At 34.5% G+C, this 19,336-nt stretch overlaps 2 protein-coding genes across 3 annotated transcripts in view; one reads left to right on the top strand and one right to left on the bottom strand.

Annotated features, from left to right (window-relative positions):
* LOC118733232 (alanine aminotransferase 1) overlaps positions 1 to 16,468 on the top strand; it is a 33,311-nt gene extending 16,843 nt beyond the window's left edge. For both annotated transcript variants that reach the window (XM_036462556.1, XM_036462555.1), the window contains exons 4-8: positions 14,280 to 14,369; positions 14,670 to 14,929; positions 15,009 to 15,573; positions 15,665 to 15,923; positions 16,018 to 16,468. In XM_036462556.1, the coding sequence (XP_036318449.1) occupies positions 14,280 to 14,369; positions 14,670 to 14,929; positions 15,009 to 15,573; positions 15,665 to 15,923; positions 16,018 to 16,166 (1,323 nt within the window). In that variant the 3' untranslated portion in view covers positions 16,167 to 16,468. The remainder of the gene's footprint in view (positions 1 to 14,279; positions 14,370 to 14,669; positions 14,930 to 15,008; positions 15,574 to 15,664; positions 15,924 to 16,017) is intronic.
* A 2,680-nt stretch (positions 16,469 to 19,148) lies between these two features.
* Positions 19,149 to 19,336, bottom strand: part of LOC118733234 (B-cell CLL/lymphoma 7 protein family member A) — a gene marked incomplete in the record, with an annotated part of 1,861 nt that continues 1,673 nt past the window's right edge. Inside the window, 1 exon segment of the mRNA XM_036462557.1 lies at positions 19,149 to 19,336.

The following is a 19,336-nucleotide window of genomic DNA, read 5'->3' on the forward strand; positions in this document are numbered from 1 at the left end:
AATGTATGTACGTATTAAATAAATACAAATATATCGTCGCTGAAAGTGCAAAACCGCGGATCGTGGCTCTGCAAAACCTCTTAAGCGACATTTGTGCTAAAAATGGGATTTGCTCACCGGAAGCTCCTGGGATCAAGCTTTTTCCGTTCGTACCTAAAGATCGATATTTAGCTATACGAGGTGGAGATTATTGGGGATAAAACAGAGAACCATTTTAAATTAAGCCTTGACGCTTTCCTGCAAAAATTTGGGCAACTACGATATGTACTTAATCTTTTTTGACCCTATCCAATATGTAGAATGTACATTTGATACATCCGAATGTATGTATGAATGTACTTATACGTACATTTATTAAGGCAGCTTTTAGTTTAATAAGCAAACCTACAGGTGCTTCCAAATTTGTGTCACGTTTTGCTAATTAACTTGTAAGTAAACTTGAATATCTAAGTTTTATTGCGAATTCATAAACGAGATACGCACATACTACATTACCAACCCAGCATTTTCTGAAATTATTGATCATATTCGAGTTTTTTTGGGTCCTCTGTGTGATTAAAACAATCATAAATGTGCTCATATTCTGATCATAAAAGACTCTTTTGTCGGTTGAAAATGGTACCCTCTCTCTCTCTGACTCTTTTTCGAGTCGTTTTTCTAAACCGGAAATGTTTAGTCCTTTCCGAGTCATATTTGTAAACATTTGTGAGCCTTTTTCGAGTAATTTTTCAGTCGGATTTGTAATTACTCTCGCGTCTTTTCCGAGAAATTTTTTAGTCTATTTTCAAATCGTTTGAGTTACGGAAAATTAAATAAGTATTAAATTAATTTATGTATAATTAGCAAATGAGTATATTTTATTGAGTTCAAAAGCAGCGTTAACGAAATAACGAAATTGTTTTTTAATAAAGTACATTATTACAGTTGAAAATATTTCAAAATTACCCTCCCGGATAAAGATAACTGACACAGACAACTTTTCACATTTCTTATCGCTATTTTTTTTTATAAAAAACATATAACAACAAAAAAAAACCTAAAAATAAAATGTCTGAACTTTATGCAGAACTCAGAAAAATTCAATGAATTTGCAACATTTTAAATAGATTTTCTAGAAAGATTTTGAGTATGCAGTTGATTTTTGGCAATTTTTTTCTGACACTGTCTTCCATATAAAAGAAATGGCGAGCATACTTTTAACGAAAGGCACTGTTAGAAAAAAATTGCAAAAAATCCCATTGAAATTTGGAAAATTTATTAAATTTTCCTGAGTTTTGCACAAAGTTTTGACATTTTATCTTTATGTTTTCGTCGTAATATGAGCTATTTTTATATAAAAAAATTAGCGAAAACAAATTAGTTAAAAAACTTTGCACACATTGCGAAAAGTTCTTTGTGCCAATAATTTGGTCCGTATGTGTATAAAAATTAAAAATATTAAAATTAAGAATGTATGTATGCATGTATGCATATCGATATTCGCCGGGGCGCTGAATACTTGAGTCTAAGTAGTAGATACTTATCGTCCCTTTTCTGCGTCAGCCACATACCAACATTTGTTGAGATATCTCATAGCAAAAATTCAAAGAAACAACTTAAAAGTCCACCTATTAAAAGATTAAATAAATGAAAATTTTGGCGGCTATCTGGTAACTGTAGAGCAAAAAATATACAGCATAGATTATGTTCTGTATGACCCAGTGAAAGAAATTATACTCTTATCTTTACATTTGTAAAACAAGGTTCACGTAGAAATGGAGCGAGTTATGTAGGTATTTCTTTAATTTTAACCACCAACGTGAAGGTCTCAGAATTTTATCGAGGTTGAATAACTTTTTGCTTTTTGTTTGCTGGGCTTAGAGTGCGGCATTATTATTTCTCATAATAATTGACATCCTTAAATAACAAAGTATGTATACATGCATTGTGCATAAGGGTGGTCCGAAAAGAGTAAAGTCGGAATTTGAATGCTCTCACCCCCTAGGACTGTTCTATACCGAAAAATGTATACCCTTGCTTTTTTTTTATTTTGAAATCCAAAAATATTCGCTCAAAGCTTTCAAGGTTTTCCAAGTATTTTATTTGGGTAAAAAAAATTAAAATTCGTAGAAATGCTGTAGAATTCCTGAAAATCAATATTTTTCGATCGGAAAACTTTGATTCTCTTTAGAAGACTTTCAATAATAATACCCAGTTATTTATTTAACCAGTTTTGATTATTAACTATTTTTATAGGACCCCTAAAACCCCAAAAAATGCAATGGGGGGACCCATAAAAAATCGCTGGTATTAAAAAGTTGTAAAATAAACCATTGGGTATTTTTATTGCAAGTCTCCTGAAGAGAAATAGAGTTTTCTGATCGAAAAACATTGATTTTCAAGAACTCTGTACCATTTCCAGGAAAAATGTTTTTATTTTCATGTAAAATACATATATATGTATATGTATATATTTTTTGATTTGAAAATAAAAAAGGGATACATTTTTTTTGGTATAGAACAATCCTACGGAGTCAGAGCATTAAAATTCCGACTTTGCTTTTTCAAATGCATTTTTTGAACTCCCTCATGTACATACATACATGCGTATACATTCACCTAAATATGTAGGTATGTAAACAAATACATCCATACTTATACTTGTACTACTTTTATAAGGACCTTCATACAGTGCCATCAGATCAACAAGCAGAGACTGTGGCCATTCGTTAATGTGTGTGGACACGTAGCTTACATATCAGCTTACCTAAATACAAACCTACACATAATTTTTTGTTTGTTGCAAACATGCGCAGAAACCAGCACAGTAGCGTCACGCCATAGCAGACAATTAACTTTGGGGGGTAGGACTATTTACCTCATCCCCACAATGCACTTTAGCTGATGGCGTCAGTTTCATCTATTCTACCAATGTAAGTGCATTAGGGTGGTCCAACAATGCATGTGAGATAAGTAAAGACGGAATTTTAATATGCTCTCACCACCTAGGTGTGTTCTATAACTAACTATGTGCTCAGCAGGAGACTTCAAGGAATAATTTAAATTCCGACTTTATTTTCACTGGAGCACCCTAATGCACATACATTTGTATAGAAGCATATGCAAATGGATAGGTTTGTGTGTGCATTTACACCGAAATATTGAGATTTTACCACCAGTTGCCGGCAAAAGCGAATTTCCAATCGATGGGAATCCATTGAGAGCTAGTATATAGTTCTACATGCATATAGTATATACGTATACAAATACAGTGAAACCTACCTTGGGCGGACACTCACCGTCAGTCATTTTTTGTCCGCCCAAGAGAGGTGTCCGCTTAATGGAGGGGAAGCCTATTTTAGAACTTTTTAATGTTTTAATTAATTGAATAGTCAGTCACTATTTCTTATTTGAAGAAAAGATATAAGATGTACATCGTTCAAACAAAAATGTGCATGTATTTTTTCAAAAGTGCACATTTCATTTATGTGCGTAAGTACATATTAAATAATAACAAAATAAAAATAAATATTACATTTCAGTCCATAAACTACATAAGATCATAGCTTCATTACATAAAAAACTGAGAAATTGTCGATTGACGAAAGTTTTATTTTTAATATTTTTCAGTGTCAGTATCTTTTTCATCAATAGTTTTCATGTTTTTATCAGTCTCCAAGGCTTTCTGACAATTCAAATAACGAACCTATACCACTGCGCAAACCAAACTAACAGCCCTATTCCGGTTTTGCAATAGAATGACAATTGATCATCCTTCATTGTCGTGATTTTGTCATTGTCGTTGCACGTTGCTATTCCTAACAAAAAATGACAAGCGAAAAGCTTTTGTCAACTTACCATGCATGGTGAAAAGTTCATTGTTGTAGAAACAGCTGGTCAACGCTATTATTTGCAAAAAATATGAGCGGTGAAACACCAGAAAAGTGAGTATTTGTGTGAAATAGATAAATTCGTATATTTAGAACATTTATAAACATTTTAGACGTGCAAAATATGAGCGGACGACGCAGGAGCAGCTGCAATTTTATGTGCAGTTTTGTAGGGAGCATCCGTTGCTGCTCGTCTTCCACAAGCACGGCTGCGCAAATAACTAAAATTTGTGCTGCCATTGAAATTAGTTGATTTTTGTATTTTTTTCACAAATTTATTAAATCGTCGCACTTTTTAAACCAACACAAACATATGTTTTTGCCTTGTCACCTGCCCAAAAGGTCATGACAATAAAAATGACAATTGGCATGATTCGAGCTTTTGAATTTTGCTGCGAATACCAAAAAGCTGCAATTGTCATTTTTATATCAATTGTCATCGCGGTGAGTTTTGTCAGTGTGGCGGAATAGGGCTGTAAATGTGTGCATAACAATCACATTTTTTGCGGGAAGTCCCCTTTTTCCATTTAGTAGTCCGCCTACGCCAACGGAGGTTTTTGTTTGATTTGCTATGAAAAGAAATCTTAATGTCCGTTGATAAGAGGTTCGCGTCCGCCCAATAGAGTTTTTGTGTCAATTTTATGCAAAATAACTGTCCGCGTCCGGCCAAGAGAGTGTCCGCTTAAGAGAGAATAATTTGTTCCGAAATTTATACTTAAAACTTGGTGTAGGAAAAAATGTCCGCCCAAGAGAGGTGTCCGTCTAATAGAGGTGTCCGTTAGGAGAGGTTTCACTGTATATACATTTGTTTGTACATATAAATGAATTGGTTTTATACCGAAGTGGCCAAGTGGAAGAATTTGAATAGTAGACTAATTATTCAACATGCAACCTTACCTTACCTGTAATGCATACCCAGTGGGACTTGGTTACTTTCGAAATGTACTTATAACACGGTTCTTTTTTTCACTCACAAGTAGTTCCAAAACATGAAGTCTTTAATACGCTTTTATACAGGTGTGAAACACAGCAAGAACGGTTCTTTAAGAAGGCAATTTTCCATGAGGTGGTTGTTGTTGCTTTGGAGAGCTTTGTAGAGTTTATATTCTCATTCGGATTTATTTTCCGAAGTCAAAGCATTACTAAATGCTGACTTTAGCAGTGAAGTTTTCAGGACCTACAGATTTTTAGCCATCCATAGTAGTGAGAAAAGAATCTAGTTATTTCTACATGTAGATTTTTGTCTAATTTTTCCTATCGAATTTAAATGTGCTTCGAATTTTTCGTGAAAGAACCAGTACCCTAAGAGGCATTCTTAGGGAAACACATTCTGCATGGACCTACTGGGTAAAAGCGTGCGCACATTCCAACATACATATGTGTGGATAAGTATGTATACTTATACATATCGTCGATGCCTTTGCAGAGACGCCCATCGATAAGTTGCAAAACCGCCTAAATCGGCATTGTGGCAAAAATGAGATTTGGTAACCCTGAACTCCGACATCGAGATTAAGGCATAAAATTCGTAAAATCGTTATCAAAACAACCGATTTGTAAAATTATAGTTATAGAAAATACCGCCTATCAAGTCAATGCCTTCAAAGAAAATAGTTTTTTCGCTCTCTTGTAAAATTTGAGTGCCGTAAGATAGGCGGTTTTGCATTTTTGGTCGATGGCCGGTTTTGCAAAGGCATCGAAGATATGTATTCACATTTATTCATATGTACATATTCAATGAAATACATATCGTCGTTTAAAGTACAAAACCGCGTACCAAGATTATGCAAAACCGAGTATGTGAGGTTGCATAAATCATTTTTGTAGAGAGTAAAAACACTCATATTTCAAAATGGTTCTCTCTTTTATAAAGCAATCGCCTTTCTGGCTAGTATATTTCAGGACGAATGGATAAGGATTGAGCCAAGAGCTTGTGTGAGCAAATCCAATTTTGGGCAAAAAATGTCCGTTACGCGGTTTTGTACTTAAAACGACGATATGAACATTAATTAACCTAGAGTGACTCAGCACATCAGTCCTGAAATTTATTTGCTAAAAGTCAGAATATCAGAACGTGACCGCTGGCTACACTTACAGCAAGAATATCAACCATAGACTCAGGGGCGGCTTTAGAAGCAATGGCGCCCGGGCCGGAAGTAAATGGAACAAAGCGCCCTTTGATAATAATGCTTATTACCTCGGTCTCTTTTTCTTATACATACGATAATCAATTACAAAAATAGTGGAAATAAAAAAATTCCAGTTTTAACTATAGAACATGTTCAGTCGATAATGGGTGGAAAGAGTGCAAAATTTCATGTTCCTAGCTGCTGGAGTTATAACGAAAAATCGCATATCTGAACAATCAGTTGTATTGGAGCTATATGTTATAGTGGTCCGATTTCTCCAGTTCCCTCAAATGATTAATACATTATAAAAATACACCCACTTACCAAGTTTCCTCCGGATATCTCGAAAACTGAGAGACTACTAGATTGCATACAAACAGACGGACAGACGTACAGGGCTAAATCGACTCGACGTTCTGATCATACAATTATACTTTTTAATGGGTCTATCTCTTCTTATTCTGGTACTTACAAACATCGGACCAAAGCTATAATACCATTTCATGCTCATGACAGGCAGGGTTGCCACTGACGAAAAAAAATATTTACCATCCACTTGAAAAAAATCTACCAAATCTGGGAAATATCTACCAATAACTTTTTTATAATTATTTTAATAAAAACTACTTTTTATTTAACTAGTTATACGGTATTTGAGTCATATTATTGTCATATTCTGAGTTTCTTTCACCCAAAAGCGGAAGTGATGAAAATAAAGGCAACAATGAAACTTCATTATTTGAAAAACTTCAACTCGAGTTATTATAGACAAATACAGTGACTCAAAAAAATTATTTTTTTTAATATTCGCAATATTTTTCGAGTAAAAGTTTTTTATTGCTTTAACTAAATCCACAAAAATTGAGGATCAAACCATATACAACATATAGAAAAATTCCAAAATTTTTCGTCTAAATTTCGAATTTTTTACTCTGAATTTTTAGAATAATTTAAGGTATGGAGTTTTAAAACAAATACTATTTGAGTATAGCCAACAATGTGCTGCTTAAAATTCCCGTTGATTTTATTTTTTGATAAAAAATGGCGTTGATTTAATTTTTTTTGCGAACAATCATAGTGCGTAATTACATACCAGTCAATTTTTTTATATTTAAATAATCATTTAAAATATTTAGGCAGTCAAAAGCTCCTCCGGATTCCAGTAAAATTAGTTTTGAATGGAGCGCGATATGTTCGCCTTATATCGATATACATTAATACGTATGTAATTATATAAAAAGTATGCAAAGAAATTTATAATATATTTAAAGATAACTACGAAAAATAAAACGGGAACGGAAAGTTAATCAAAAATCTACCAAAATGAGAAAAAATGTACCTTTTTTACCAACCCAAATTTTTTCTACCAATTTTGGTAACAATTTACCAAAGTGGCAACCCTGATGACAGGTATAATCAAATTAAAAAAAATAAAAATTTGGATCGCAGTCATACTTCGGTTGAAATGGAATTGTCCATGTTGGTGCAAGTTTTCTTCACATTTTTTTCGCAATTTTGACATTGCCTTTTATTTTTGTTGGTTATTCATCATTCTTCATCCTCTCCACATAAGTACTATATTTAATTTAAAAAAAGGTAGAAAAAATTATATACATTCCCATACGCTAGCACAATTTTTTTTTTGCATTTTTGCTAACAAGCACGCTCCTAGAATGAGCTTAACGGTCAGCGTGATCCGTGATCAGCAGTTGACACAGAAGTATTTAATTGATAATGTCACTAACCCAATAAAAGACAATAAAAACCAATTTTTGTCTCTAATTACAATACATACATATATACCTGTGTTCGTATGGAAAAGTAGCTTATTTCGAAAGGCTGGCTTTAGTATAATGCGGCATTCGCAGCATACGATTGCGAATGACTCACTGGCGCCGAGCCGTTAAAGAACTTTTGGTAAATAAACGTGCAAGAAATAGTTCCGATACTAGCAAGTCAATATTTTAATCAAGTCTCCTCAAAAAATTCCTTGTCGTTTAACGAATAAAGGGAATGACGTATTATACTAAAGCCAGCTTTCCGACATAAGCTACTATTCCATACGAACACAGATACATATGTATACATATGTACATACATATGTATATGGACCTTGTACAAAATTGCTGATAAACCAACGTCATAAATTCACAACAATTATAAATAAGTACACTCATTAAAGCGAGTAAAAAATAATATCAGCCGATAATTAAAAATTATTATTTTTTACTTTTTGCTTTCTTCTTACCTCGCTAGTAATCTAATTTATATAAATATTAGTCTATTTTCTACGAGTATAAATATGTATGTATAAATGTGCGTTTTTCAAGTGAGAGCAAAAAACAAAAATTTTTCTTTGGCATAAAGACCGACCCAGTCTAATGTACTAATAGCCAGTTTCACGAAAGCAATTTAAGTGAAAAATTTTTTTTTTATTTGAATTTAATATGGAAACTGACAGAGAAAAAATAATTTTTCGCTTAAGAATTTTAATGAAAAGTTGACGCAGGCCCGTGAATGGCATAGAACTATATCAGATGCTGATTTTAAATAGTTTACTTTTAAATTATTACTATTTGCCTCTAAATATATTTTGGAGTATCACATAAAGTTTTATCAGCAACTGATAAGTATTGATAAACGAACAATAAATGTATATTGTGTTGCTTGCCACGCATGACTGACCAAGAAATACATTTAAAATACATATTATCTTACGGAATTGAAATCATTAATTTACTCTTATCAATGCTCGCGAGCAATCTATTTTAGTACATATTTCGTATAGAGCGTGTAAGACGTGGCAGCTCAATATATTTCGAAAAGGCTGTCAAATTGAGAAATTTCAGAAAGCAGGCTGACTTCCAAAACGTCAATTGCTTTGCATACGTACAAAGTATAATGTCCCATAACGCCGAACTACAAAACGTTGACAATGTATGCTTTTCCAAAACGCATTCGAAAAGTTATCGAAACGCATCGCTAGAGCAATCAGCGCATCAGAAACAAAGTTGATGCTTCGTTTGTTTTTGGTTACCATTGGTGTTTTAAAAATGGAAAATTCAGAAAAATTGTTCATTGCTAAATTGAATATTTAAAATATGCAATGTATAACAGGCTAACCTAATATTCACGCACGCCACCAATTTACTGTCAAAAATTTCTCATGCACATACAACTTGTATGGGACCAACCGAAATTGAACGGCGTGCGTATGAAGCTAACTCAATTTCCAATTTTTGTTCTGCGTGACATTTTGATTTGACGTTTCGCTCAATGAAATCAAATGGAAACGCACGCAAGCCAATTTCGGGTGACGCAAAAAAACAAATTCGACGGCGTGCGTACCAAAACGCAAGCCGCGAATATTAGGTTAGCCTGTAAGGTTGCAATGTGTCGCAACTCTGCAAGTACAAACAGTTTGAATACCGCAGTATAAAAGTTTCCAAACATTGTATTGATACGTTTTGGAAGTCAGCCGCAGTTGCATGAGCAGTCACACCTTGCGTGTAAAATGTCTTTCGAAAGAGGTTTTTCATTTCCGAAAGACGAATTGCAGATTGCTAGTGCAGCACGAGCAAGTTGAAATATATTTCCGAAATCGATTCCCGCTCTCTTAATTGCAGTCACATCTTGCAACTTTTATTTCTGAAACTGATTTCCGAAATGTGACAGAAAGGTTTTTCTGGCTGTTCACACATCGAAATAAAATTTCTCTTTCTCAATTTGAGAGCTGGAAATATTACCATGTCTGACACGCTCTTATGTTAGGGTCCCAATAGATTTTGCTCCAGATAGTAATTGAATGCGCATGCAATTGTAGATACAAGTATACATTTTCGTATGCACTCATCATTCACACTTATCGACTTACATATGTATGTAACTACTTGCATTGAGAGGTCATTTCAATGTGAATCTCGTAATATTCTGATATTTAATCGCTTTCGGCAAAACACCCACAAAGGCATGCACATGTATGTACAAGTAATTGTGAATGAAATGCATTCGTTTGCGGTTTCAATTGTTGATACTACTTATTGTTGATATCAATTATCATTACTATGTGTAAAAGTGCAACGACACTAAATAAAAGCTAACTGTTTGCATAAGCATCGTAAATTGTCATATTTCACATCGCACATCGTTACATATATAACATAAGTATGTTTGTATACATGTACAATGTATATATTACACGAGGGTCACTAAGAAGATAAGTTAAAAATGCGCTTATTGGGTTTCAAGATATCTCAGTAGAAAAAAGGAGTAAAAAGCAATTACAGAAGACCTTCTCCTGATCTGGTGTTACCAGACATATCTTCTTTGTGGCAATTTTTTGTATGTCGCCTTTAGATTTTGGTTCTGAAAAATTGTTATTGTTCAACTTAATTACTAATTCCTAATAAATATTTGTTCTTTCTTTTCCTTGATTTGTTTATTTTCATCAGCCTTTGCGCTTAAATCAAATGCTAATACGGTAAACGTCTCCTTTGAGTGTGACAAAATGTAGACGGCGTCATTTCCCAATTTTGTATGGGAAACAACAGCACCACAAATTTTACGTTTATGTAGACGTCTACATTTTGAGACACAATTTGGAATGAACTGTGAACACCCCACATATTTTTTATATGGAACGGGCCCATTTGCAATACATTGCATTTCCGCTTTAGGGGGAACAGCTCATAGAAGCACTTATTTTTTATGCGTAAATTTTTTCATTTGAATATGATTTTTCTTCACTTTACAGATGCTTTTTCGTAATTGAGAAATACCAAAAACAAAAATGAAAAATTTTATTTTGGGTCTAATCTGTAAATGTGTATTCAAATGTTCAGTTTTAATAAAATTTCTTACAATCGTTCAAACTAATTTATTTTAAACTTTAGGAATTGAGGCTTTTTTCGCGGTATATTCAATATACATGCATATATTCAAATTTTCAGATTTGCGTAGCTCATGTCAGTTTATTTGCTTAACCGATTGCCTACTCAATTCTCGAGAAGGAACACTGCAAGCACTCTGTGTGTAACGATGCAAAGATGTGCATTTCACTAGCTTAGGAGCTGTTTGATAACACCTTATGAAGGAAAGTCCTTGACAAAATCGCTTCTGGGATTCAGCAGCATGATTTATGTATATACTTTTGCCTACGCACAAACCAATGGATAAAACATTTTTGCCGCAATGAGTCCAGTACCTCAAAAACATGGATTTCTAACGCGTTAACAGCTTCTTCTGGCGTTAAAAATCGTTGTCCGCGAAGTTTATCAGTACTGTATGGCAGATTAGCCATCAATTCGGTGTTTTGGGTGCTTAAAAAATGCATTTGCTTGACTAGATGAGCTCTCATTTGTTTGATGAAAGCACATGTGTCGTCATTCGTTGTTTTTCCTCCATTCGTCCAGCATTGTTGCCAAATAAATAGATGTTCCTTTAACGCCAGTATAAGTATATGATCCGCCCCGTTAATATGAAGAAACAAGCGACAGCTTTTATTTTCTTATTTTCAACGATCCTTCAAAAAAAGATAAAGGCTATAAATTCATCGGAATATTTACATTGTATATATATATTTTATGTACATACGTACATACATACATGTGTATGTTATCGGTTAAGTTTGGACCACGTGAACAATTTTCGATAATTCTTTATCAAACGTGGTGCTATAATAATTTTATTTTGTTCACATTATTGGATCATGAAGAAACTACCGGTACCGATAAAGATAACTTGTTTTTGTTAAAATGTAATTACATAGATTTGAAGTCTCTACGTAATTTTTTTACGACAAAGTTGACAAATGTATTAAAACATTTTCCTCACATAGCGCTGAAATGTGGTGTGAAGTTTCTCCTTAGAGCTTCTGATAGAAATTTTGAAGAGCAAAAGGTTTACACAATAACAAAACCCGCTTACAAAAAGTAGAACCGAGCATGATAAAAATATAGTAAGGTAGAACCGCTGAGAGTCACTTTTAAAATTCTTGACGTTTCCAAACATTTTAATTTTTAAATTTACTCACAAACTCACACACACATTTTCATTTTCAATCTCAAGCAACAACAATTTCAAACAATTTCAATTTTTTATTTTCACTTTTATATGATTTTAAAATGTTGGCAAACTTCAAAAAAAATCATGGCCGACAAATTGAGAGAACGGTTCTACCTTGCTATGTTTTTATCATGGAACCGAGTATAAAAATTTAAATGGGAGCTGTGAAGAAAACCGATATAAGGAGAATCAAGTGCATTAACTTCCAAGTAAAAACAATAAGAAATTTGTATGGGAATATCCCATCTAAGATGCTTAAAACTTGTATTTTTTATGGGGGCACCATGTTTACCTGTACATACTATATATATGTACATAATGTATGTATGTACGTGGGCATATGTACATTAGTAATTTCCGAAACTTCGCAGCGCGGAATCAAACAATGTGCTAATAAACATTTATTGTTGCTAACATAATTTCTTTCGCTTATCATTTTACGGTAATGAAAATTACGTACTTTGGTTCAATTCAAAAGTGTTTACTTACATACATACATATGTACATGTGCATATGCACATACACGTGTATACATATGTATGCAGTTGCCCATATGCTTATCAATTAACTACATACATATGTACATACATGTGCACATTAGCGAGAAATTAATTTTAATTGTTTTTAAATTATCTTTAAATTGTAAGCTTAAATTCTCATTAAAAACTTTGTATCAATTAAATTTTTTTGTCATTATGCGTAACTGATGTGACCCTCTTCCTCTTCTTATTTGGCGCTGTAACCGCATAAGCAATTTTGGCCGAGTTCAACAAAGCCCTTCAGTCGTTTCTCTTCTGTACCAACTGACGCCAGTTGCAAATGCCAAGTCCTTCTCAGCCTGGTCTTTCTATCGCAGTGGGGGCATCCCTCTTCCTCTGCTACCACCAGTGGGTTCCAAGTTGAATTCTTTCAGAGTTGGAGCGTCGGTGTTGAATCTGCTGCACTATGTCCATGTCGTTGTAAAGCTGATATATGTAGCTCATCGTTAAATCGTCTCCGGTACTCAGCGTCGCCGATGCGTCAAGGCCCGTAAATCTTCTTTCGAATACTCCAAGAGCCGCCTCATCGGATGTTGCCATTGTCCATGCTTCTGCGCCAATTACCAACACGGGCATGATGAGTGACTTATAGAGTGACGTTTTCGTACGTCGAGAGAGGACTTAACTCCTGAATTGCCTACTCAGCTCAAAGAAGTTTTTATTCGCCAGAGTGATTCTGCGTTGAATTTCGATGCTGACATTATTATCGGTGCTAATGCTGGTTGCCAAGTAACGAGTGACGAGGATGATAAGGTGCGAATGCGCTGACTGTTTGTTTTATGACAGGAGATACTTCGTCTTATCCTCGTTTACCACCAGGCCCCTTTGCTTTACCTCCTTCCTTCCTTCCTTATCGAACTTGGAAAAGGCATAATAGACATCGCGGTTTTGGTATTGCTCAACGTCCATTTACATAGCCGTATAAACTTCGCTGGGATGCCAAATTTAGACATCGCGGCCTAAAGGCTAGGCATCTCCTTTTAATGCAGTCGAAAGCGGCTTGGAAGTCGACAAATAGATAGTAAGTGTCGATCCTTTTCTCGCGAGTCTTTTCTACGATTTAGCACATTGTGAATACGTCGTACTTGATTAGCTCAGCTGGCAGGCCGTCAGCTTCAGCAGTTTTGTTGTTTTTCAGCCGCGTAATTCGAACATCGACTCCGTCATCATCGACTGGGGGCTCGTGTTCGTCTTGTCCACAATTTTCCTTGCTGCTACCATTCAGTAGGATGCAAAAGTGTTCCCTCCATAGTTGAAGTACGTCGGTCACTAGTCTTGAAAACTTCCGTAAGTCGCCTAACTCTCTGGTAAAGTTTTTGGGTGTTTTCCCTGTCGGCCAGCATTTCAAGCTCTTGTCACTCCCGTATTTCGGCCTCTATCTTCTTATAGCGGCAAATACGTGTCGCATCCCTCTACACTCTTCCTATAGCCGTCCCACATAGCTGCCGTTGGGCCGTTATTTTTTTTTTTTGGTTCGAAGTGGATTAAGAATTCTGACCTTCAATTGACTATTATGTATGATCCTGCTTGTCCAAATTTTGGATATACATACATACTCGGTTTTATTATTGCAATTTTTATTTATGTACATACACTCATACATATGTACATATCTTAATTTTTATGCGCATCTAAAATTACATACACACAGATTTAAATGGCATATTTTATAATTTCAGGGTGTGAAAAAACCTTTCGATCAAGTCATTCGTGCTAATATCGGTGATTGCCATGCTATGGGACAAAAGCCTATCACCTTTCTGAGACAGGTAAAATTAAATTAATTAAATTGAAAAAATAGATTTGAATAGTGAAACAAAATAAAATAGAACAAAAAATAAATTAGATTAAATAAAATTATTATATATTAAATTAAACTAAATGAGGTTATATTAATTTGAGTTTAATTAATTAAATTCAAATTAATTAAATTAAATTAAACTTTAGAATTGACAAAATAATCAACTTCGCTCTAATATAAATATGTAAAAGTATCGTAGTCGATGCCAAACGGTAATTTACATTCCCGTGGCTTATAGGTCGATCGATAATGTTTATATTCTTTTCAGCTTATGGCCCTAACCTTGGATACAAGTCTTTTCGATTCACCTAACTACCCAGAGGATGTGAAGAAGCGTGCGCGCATCATTTTAGACGGCTGTCAAGGGAAATCAGTTGGCTCCTACACTGACTCGGCTGGCATTGAAGTGATTCGTAAGCAAGTGGCTGATTTCATTGAGAAGCGGGATGGCATACCAAGCAATTGGGAGAATATTTATTTAACAGGTGGTGCCTCCCCAGGCATCAAAAGCATATTGGCGCTCGTTCGGTGGGTATTTCAATGTAACAGTTTTACCTAACAAGCATTGTATGATCAATTTAATATCCTTCAAAATACAATACTACAGCTGTAAAATTGGCGGCAAGCGTCCTGGTGTAATGGTTCCCATACCTCAATATCCACTGTATTCGGCTACAATTTCGGAGTATGCCATGACTCGTATCGGCTACTACCTGAATGAAGAACAAAACTGGAGCATGGAAGTTCCAGAACTCGAGCGAGCCTACCAAGAAGCACGTAAAACCTGTGAACCACGCGCCCTAGTTGTCATCAATCCGGGCAATCCCACCGGTCAGGTGCTAACGCGTGAAAATATCGTAGATGTAATTAAATTCGCACATAAATACAAGCTAATCGTATTGGCTGACGAAGTGTATCAGGCTAACATTTGGGCTCCCAATTCGAAATTCTACTCCTTCAAGAGTGTAGCACATGAAATGGGTTCACCCTACAGAGAAATGGAATTGTGTAGCTTTATGTCTGCCTCAAAGGGCTACCTAGGCGAATGTGGTATACGTGGTGGCTACATGGAGATAGTGAACATGTGCCCAAAGGTGCAAGCCACGCTAACAAAGTCTATAACCGCTTCGCTATGTCCAACTTCTGCTGGTCAGGTGGCTATTAGCGCATTGGTAAGTGAATGATGTGGCATTGAGTTGCTGTTGTAGTTGCTTGCTTCAAAATGAACAATTGTTTGTAAAAACACATCATTTAAATTTTTAGGTTTATCCACCAGAAAAGGGTGAGCCTTCATACGAGCAGTATATAGCCGAGAAAGCAGAGGTTTTGAATGCCCTTAAAGAGCGCGCTGAATTAGTATACAAAACGTTCAACAGCTTTGAGGGATTCAAGGTGAATGTGGTACAAGGGGCCATGTACGCTTTCCCACAAATCGTTATACCAGCTAAGGCTATCGCGGCAGCAAAGGCAAAGAATATGGCGCCCGATGTGTTCTATGCCTTTGAATTGTTGGAATCAACCGGTTAGTATGCATGCCCCGCTGATCGGTATTTTGCATTTTATAGCTCATGAGGTTTTAAATTGAACAACATTTTTTATTCTAACGCATTTTTTAGGCATTTGCATTGTACCTGGCAGCGGTTTCGGCCAAAAAGACGGCACCTATCACTTTCGCACCACAATTCTGCCTCAGACCGACAAACTGAAAATCATGTTGGACAAATTTCAAACTTTCCACGCTGATTTCATGAAGAAATATAAGTAAATTGTATTAGAAGATTCATGGAAATCTGGTGCTATGCAAAATATGTATGCCATCTACCATCCATCCATTAAATGGCGTGGCGCCACAGTATACTACTAACGCACCGCGGTTTGAAACTTGAATTACAGATCATAATTCTCCAGAGCCTTCATTTTTTAACCAATTAGAAAATTTGTTTTTTTTTTTTAATGAAAGCCTATAAAATGTACAGTAACCTGTTCAGCCCGATTGTTTTTTTACCTAAAATTTAATGGGCTATAAAACTGCATGCCTAAAACTTTTGCACAAACACAAAAAAAAAATTGTGAAATTTCTTTTATATTTATTTCAAACTTTTCTTGTGCATTTTTTTACGTTTTGGGGGAACCCTTTAATTTTTTATACTACGTAACATTATGTGGTACAGGAGAATCGATTTTTTCAAAATTGCTACTTTTTCGGTACTTTACACTTACAAACTTATAATCTATATATATAATAAAATTGTAACGGCACGATGTCTGTACATTATAGATATTAAAGAAAACTTAATATGGGGGTCTTTATTAGAGCAATAAAAGCCAAATCAGCAATTTTTAGAAGTTTTTTGTCTGTATATATGTTTGTACGCACATCACCTTAAAAATAATGCATGAAATTGGTTTAGAGAGTTGCCACCTGTTTTGAAATTACAGTTTAAGTAAATTGATAAGATAAAGTAAATATTGCAATATGGCTGTCTAAAGAAAGATATTTACGAAGGCTTACAGCCGAAAATATTTCTGAGGAGGGTTGCTACCTCTTCGAAAAATTTGACTTAATTAAATTGATAAAATAAATGAAATATTACAATACCGGTATCAAAAAAAAAAAAATACTTTTAAGGCGCAGTGAAGTGCGTCGGGTATTTGCTAGTAAATAAATAAAAACTCAAAAATCGGGCTCAACACGTTTCTTGTAAATTTTAAAAGCTTTAATTTAAAAATGAAATTTATCAAATTGGTTAAAACTGAAGGCTCTGGAGGATTATGAAGAGTAAACTCCATCAGTTTCATACCACTGTGTAACGCTGTGTTTAGGACGATTTGCGATTCTTTTAATGTGTTAAAATATTTTCAATTTTTATAAATGTACAGTAATTAGTAAGTGCTTAGTGTAAAATAGAGGCAAGAAAAATGTTGCAAAGTTCGAGCATGAAACGAAATAAATAAATAATAAAATATCTATATTTAAATGTAATAATTTCAACTGTTAATTTACATGCATACATATGTACATATGTAATGTAGCTAAAGGATAAGACGAAGAAATTGGATAACAAAAAATTAATTAAATGTATTCTAAATTGCCAAATTTTGATTGATAAAAGATTTATATTATAAAAAATGGAGGACTATAGTTTTATTTTAAATTGGCTAGCTTATTATTGAAAGACTTAGCAGTTTTGTTTTGTTGAGCGAATATACACGAGCGCAGTTCAAAACATTTTGTATTCAAAGTAAGAAAGTATTAAATTAATAAAAAACTTAAATTGAAAAAATTAGCATTATTTTTAAATGCGTTTTATTTTAAGAGGAAGTGTAGAGCTCACAATATATCACTAGGTCGCGATGCATCTGATTCTTCTTTGGCGCTGTGAACACCTAAACGATTTTTGCCAAGTTTTTTCACAACCATCGCAGAGCGGGCCTTCGGGCCGGCCCCAAAAACTAAAGCTGCCTTTTCACTGATCGATTTTTGTCGTTCAACCAAAATCGGCTCGTGTAAATGTCAATTCAACCGTAATAGGTATGTAATTGTTTTGGCTAGTCGATTTTCCAGTCGACCGAAATCGAACCGTGTAAAGGCAGATAAAGAAAGCAGACAACGATTCAAGCGACGCGTATAGTGACGCACAAACCGTCTCCAAATATATGGCTCTATGCTTCATCAGCAATTGCTGAACCACAACTTCAGAGGTCCAACATTCAGTGTCAAGAGTCTAAGGATGTTGACGACGCTATTCTCGTAGTCCCAGTGGACTTGCCAAATGATATGAAGTCCGAGGATGTCGATATGCTAGAGAATGGTGTGGCTACTATAGATTATTCTTCATCATTCTAAGGCCCTTTCGACCGTTTTGCTCCCGCACCTAAATTACGGTTTCTTATACAGTGCACCACAAAAATCTAGGCACAGAAAATTTTGCACGATGTAAGCAAAGTTTTTATTTTTATTTGTTTTCGCAATTTTTTTTTATAAAAATATAGTCGAACATATCGAGCAATAACCGCCAAAACAAACGCAAGCCACATTTTTTATTCAAAAATTTCTTTTTTATGCAGAAATGCATATCGTGGGCTTATATTCAATACCCTCTATGTATCTGCACTTTTCACAAAAAGGAGATTCTGATATAAAAATCCACCTAAAGCTTAACTGTCATCGGCGATATTAATGCTGACCTTGTATGACGCTTGACAGAAGAATTTACTATTAAATTGCAAAGTCAGAATTCGTATCAGTGTTGATAGGAAAGTCCCTGATGGATTCTAACATCACACAGTAGTTTTTGGTGAAAATTGCAGATAGAGGGTATTGAATATAACTAAGCCCCGATATACATGCTCTAGGAGCAATTCTGCAGCGAAAATAAAATTTAGAAAAAATGTCTTTTACGTTTTTTTTTTTGAGGTTAGGGCTCGATACTTTGTATGGAAGAAAATGCCTAACACCGTCAGCAAAAAAAAGCCATCAAAAATCAAACTTGAACTTGAAAAACTTGAACTAAAATTTATTAGGCTACAAAACTCCAAATTTTATTAAATTTTTTTCCAGTGTTGCACAAAATTGATAACTTTATTTTTTTTATTTTTATTTTTTCTTGTGGTATGAACTACACATCACTGAAATGGACCAGTTCGAGACTAATATATACATATATATATTTTTTCATAAAACGGCGTGGGGAGTTGTAATTCGATGAAATCATACCAATAGTTACGTCTTTTTGCATTTCAGGTGATGATATATTAAAAAAAAAAATGCAAAACGAAATTAAACTAAAAAATAATAATTCGAAGAATTCTCTGCGCCTAAAAATTTGTGGTTGACTGTAGATACCAATTTCAAAAGAATAAATTCTGTCATTAGTGAATTATTGTGGTAGTATTCATATTACTGCAAACTATCGTTATATAGGAGGTAGGCGT

Source organism: Rhagoletis pomonella, unplaced genomic scaffold (assembly GCF_013731165.1).
Source record: "Rhagoletis pomonella isolate Grant_MI unplaced genomic scaffold, Rhpom_1.0 Rhpom_scaffold_00002, whole genome shotgun sequence".
Lineage (NCBI taxonomy): Eukaryota > Metazoa > Arthropoda > Insecta > Diptera > Tephritidae > Rhagoletis > Rhagoletis pomonella.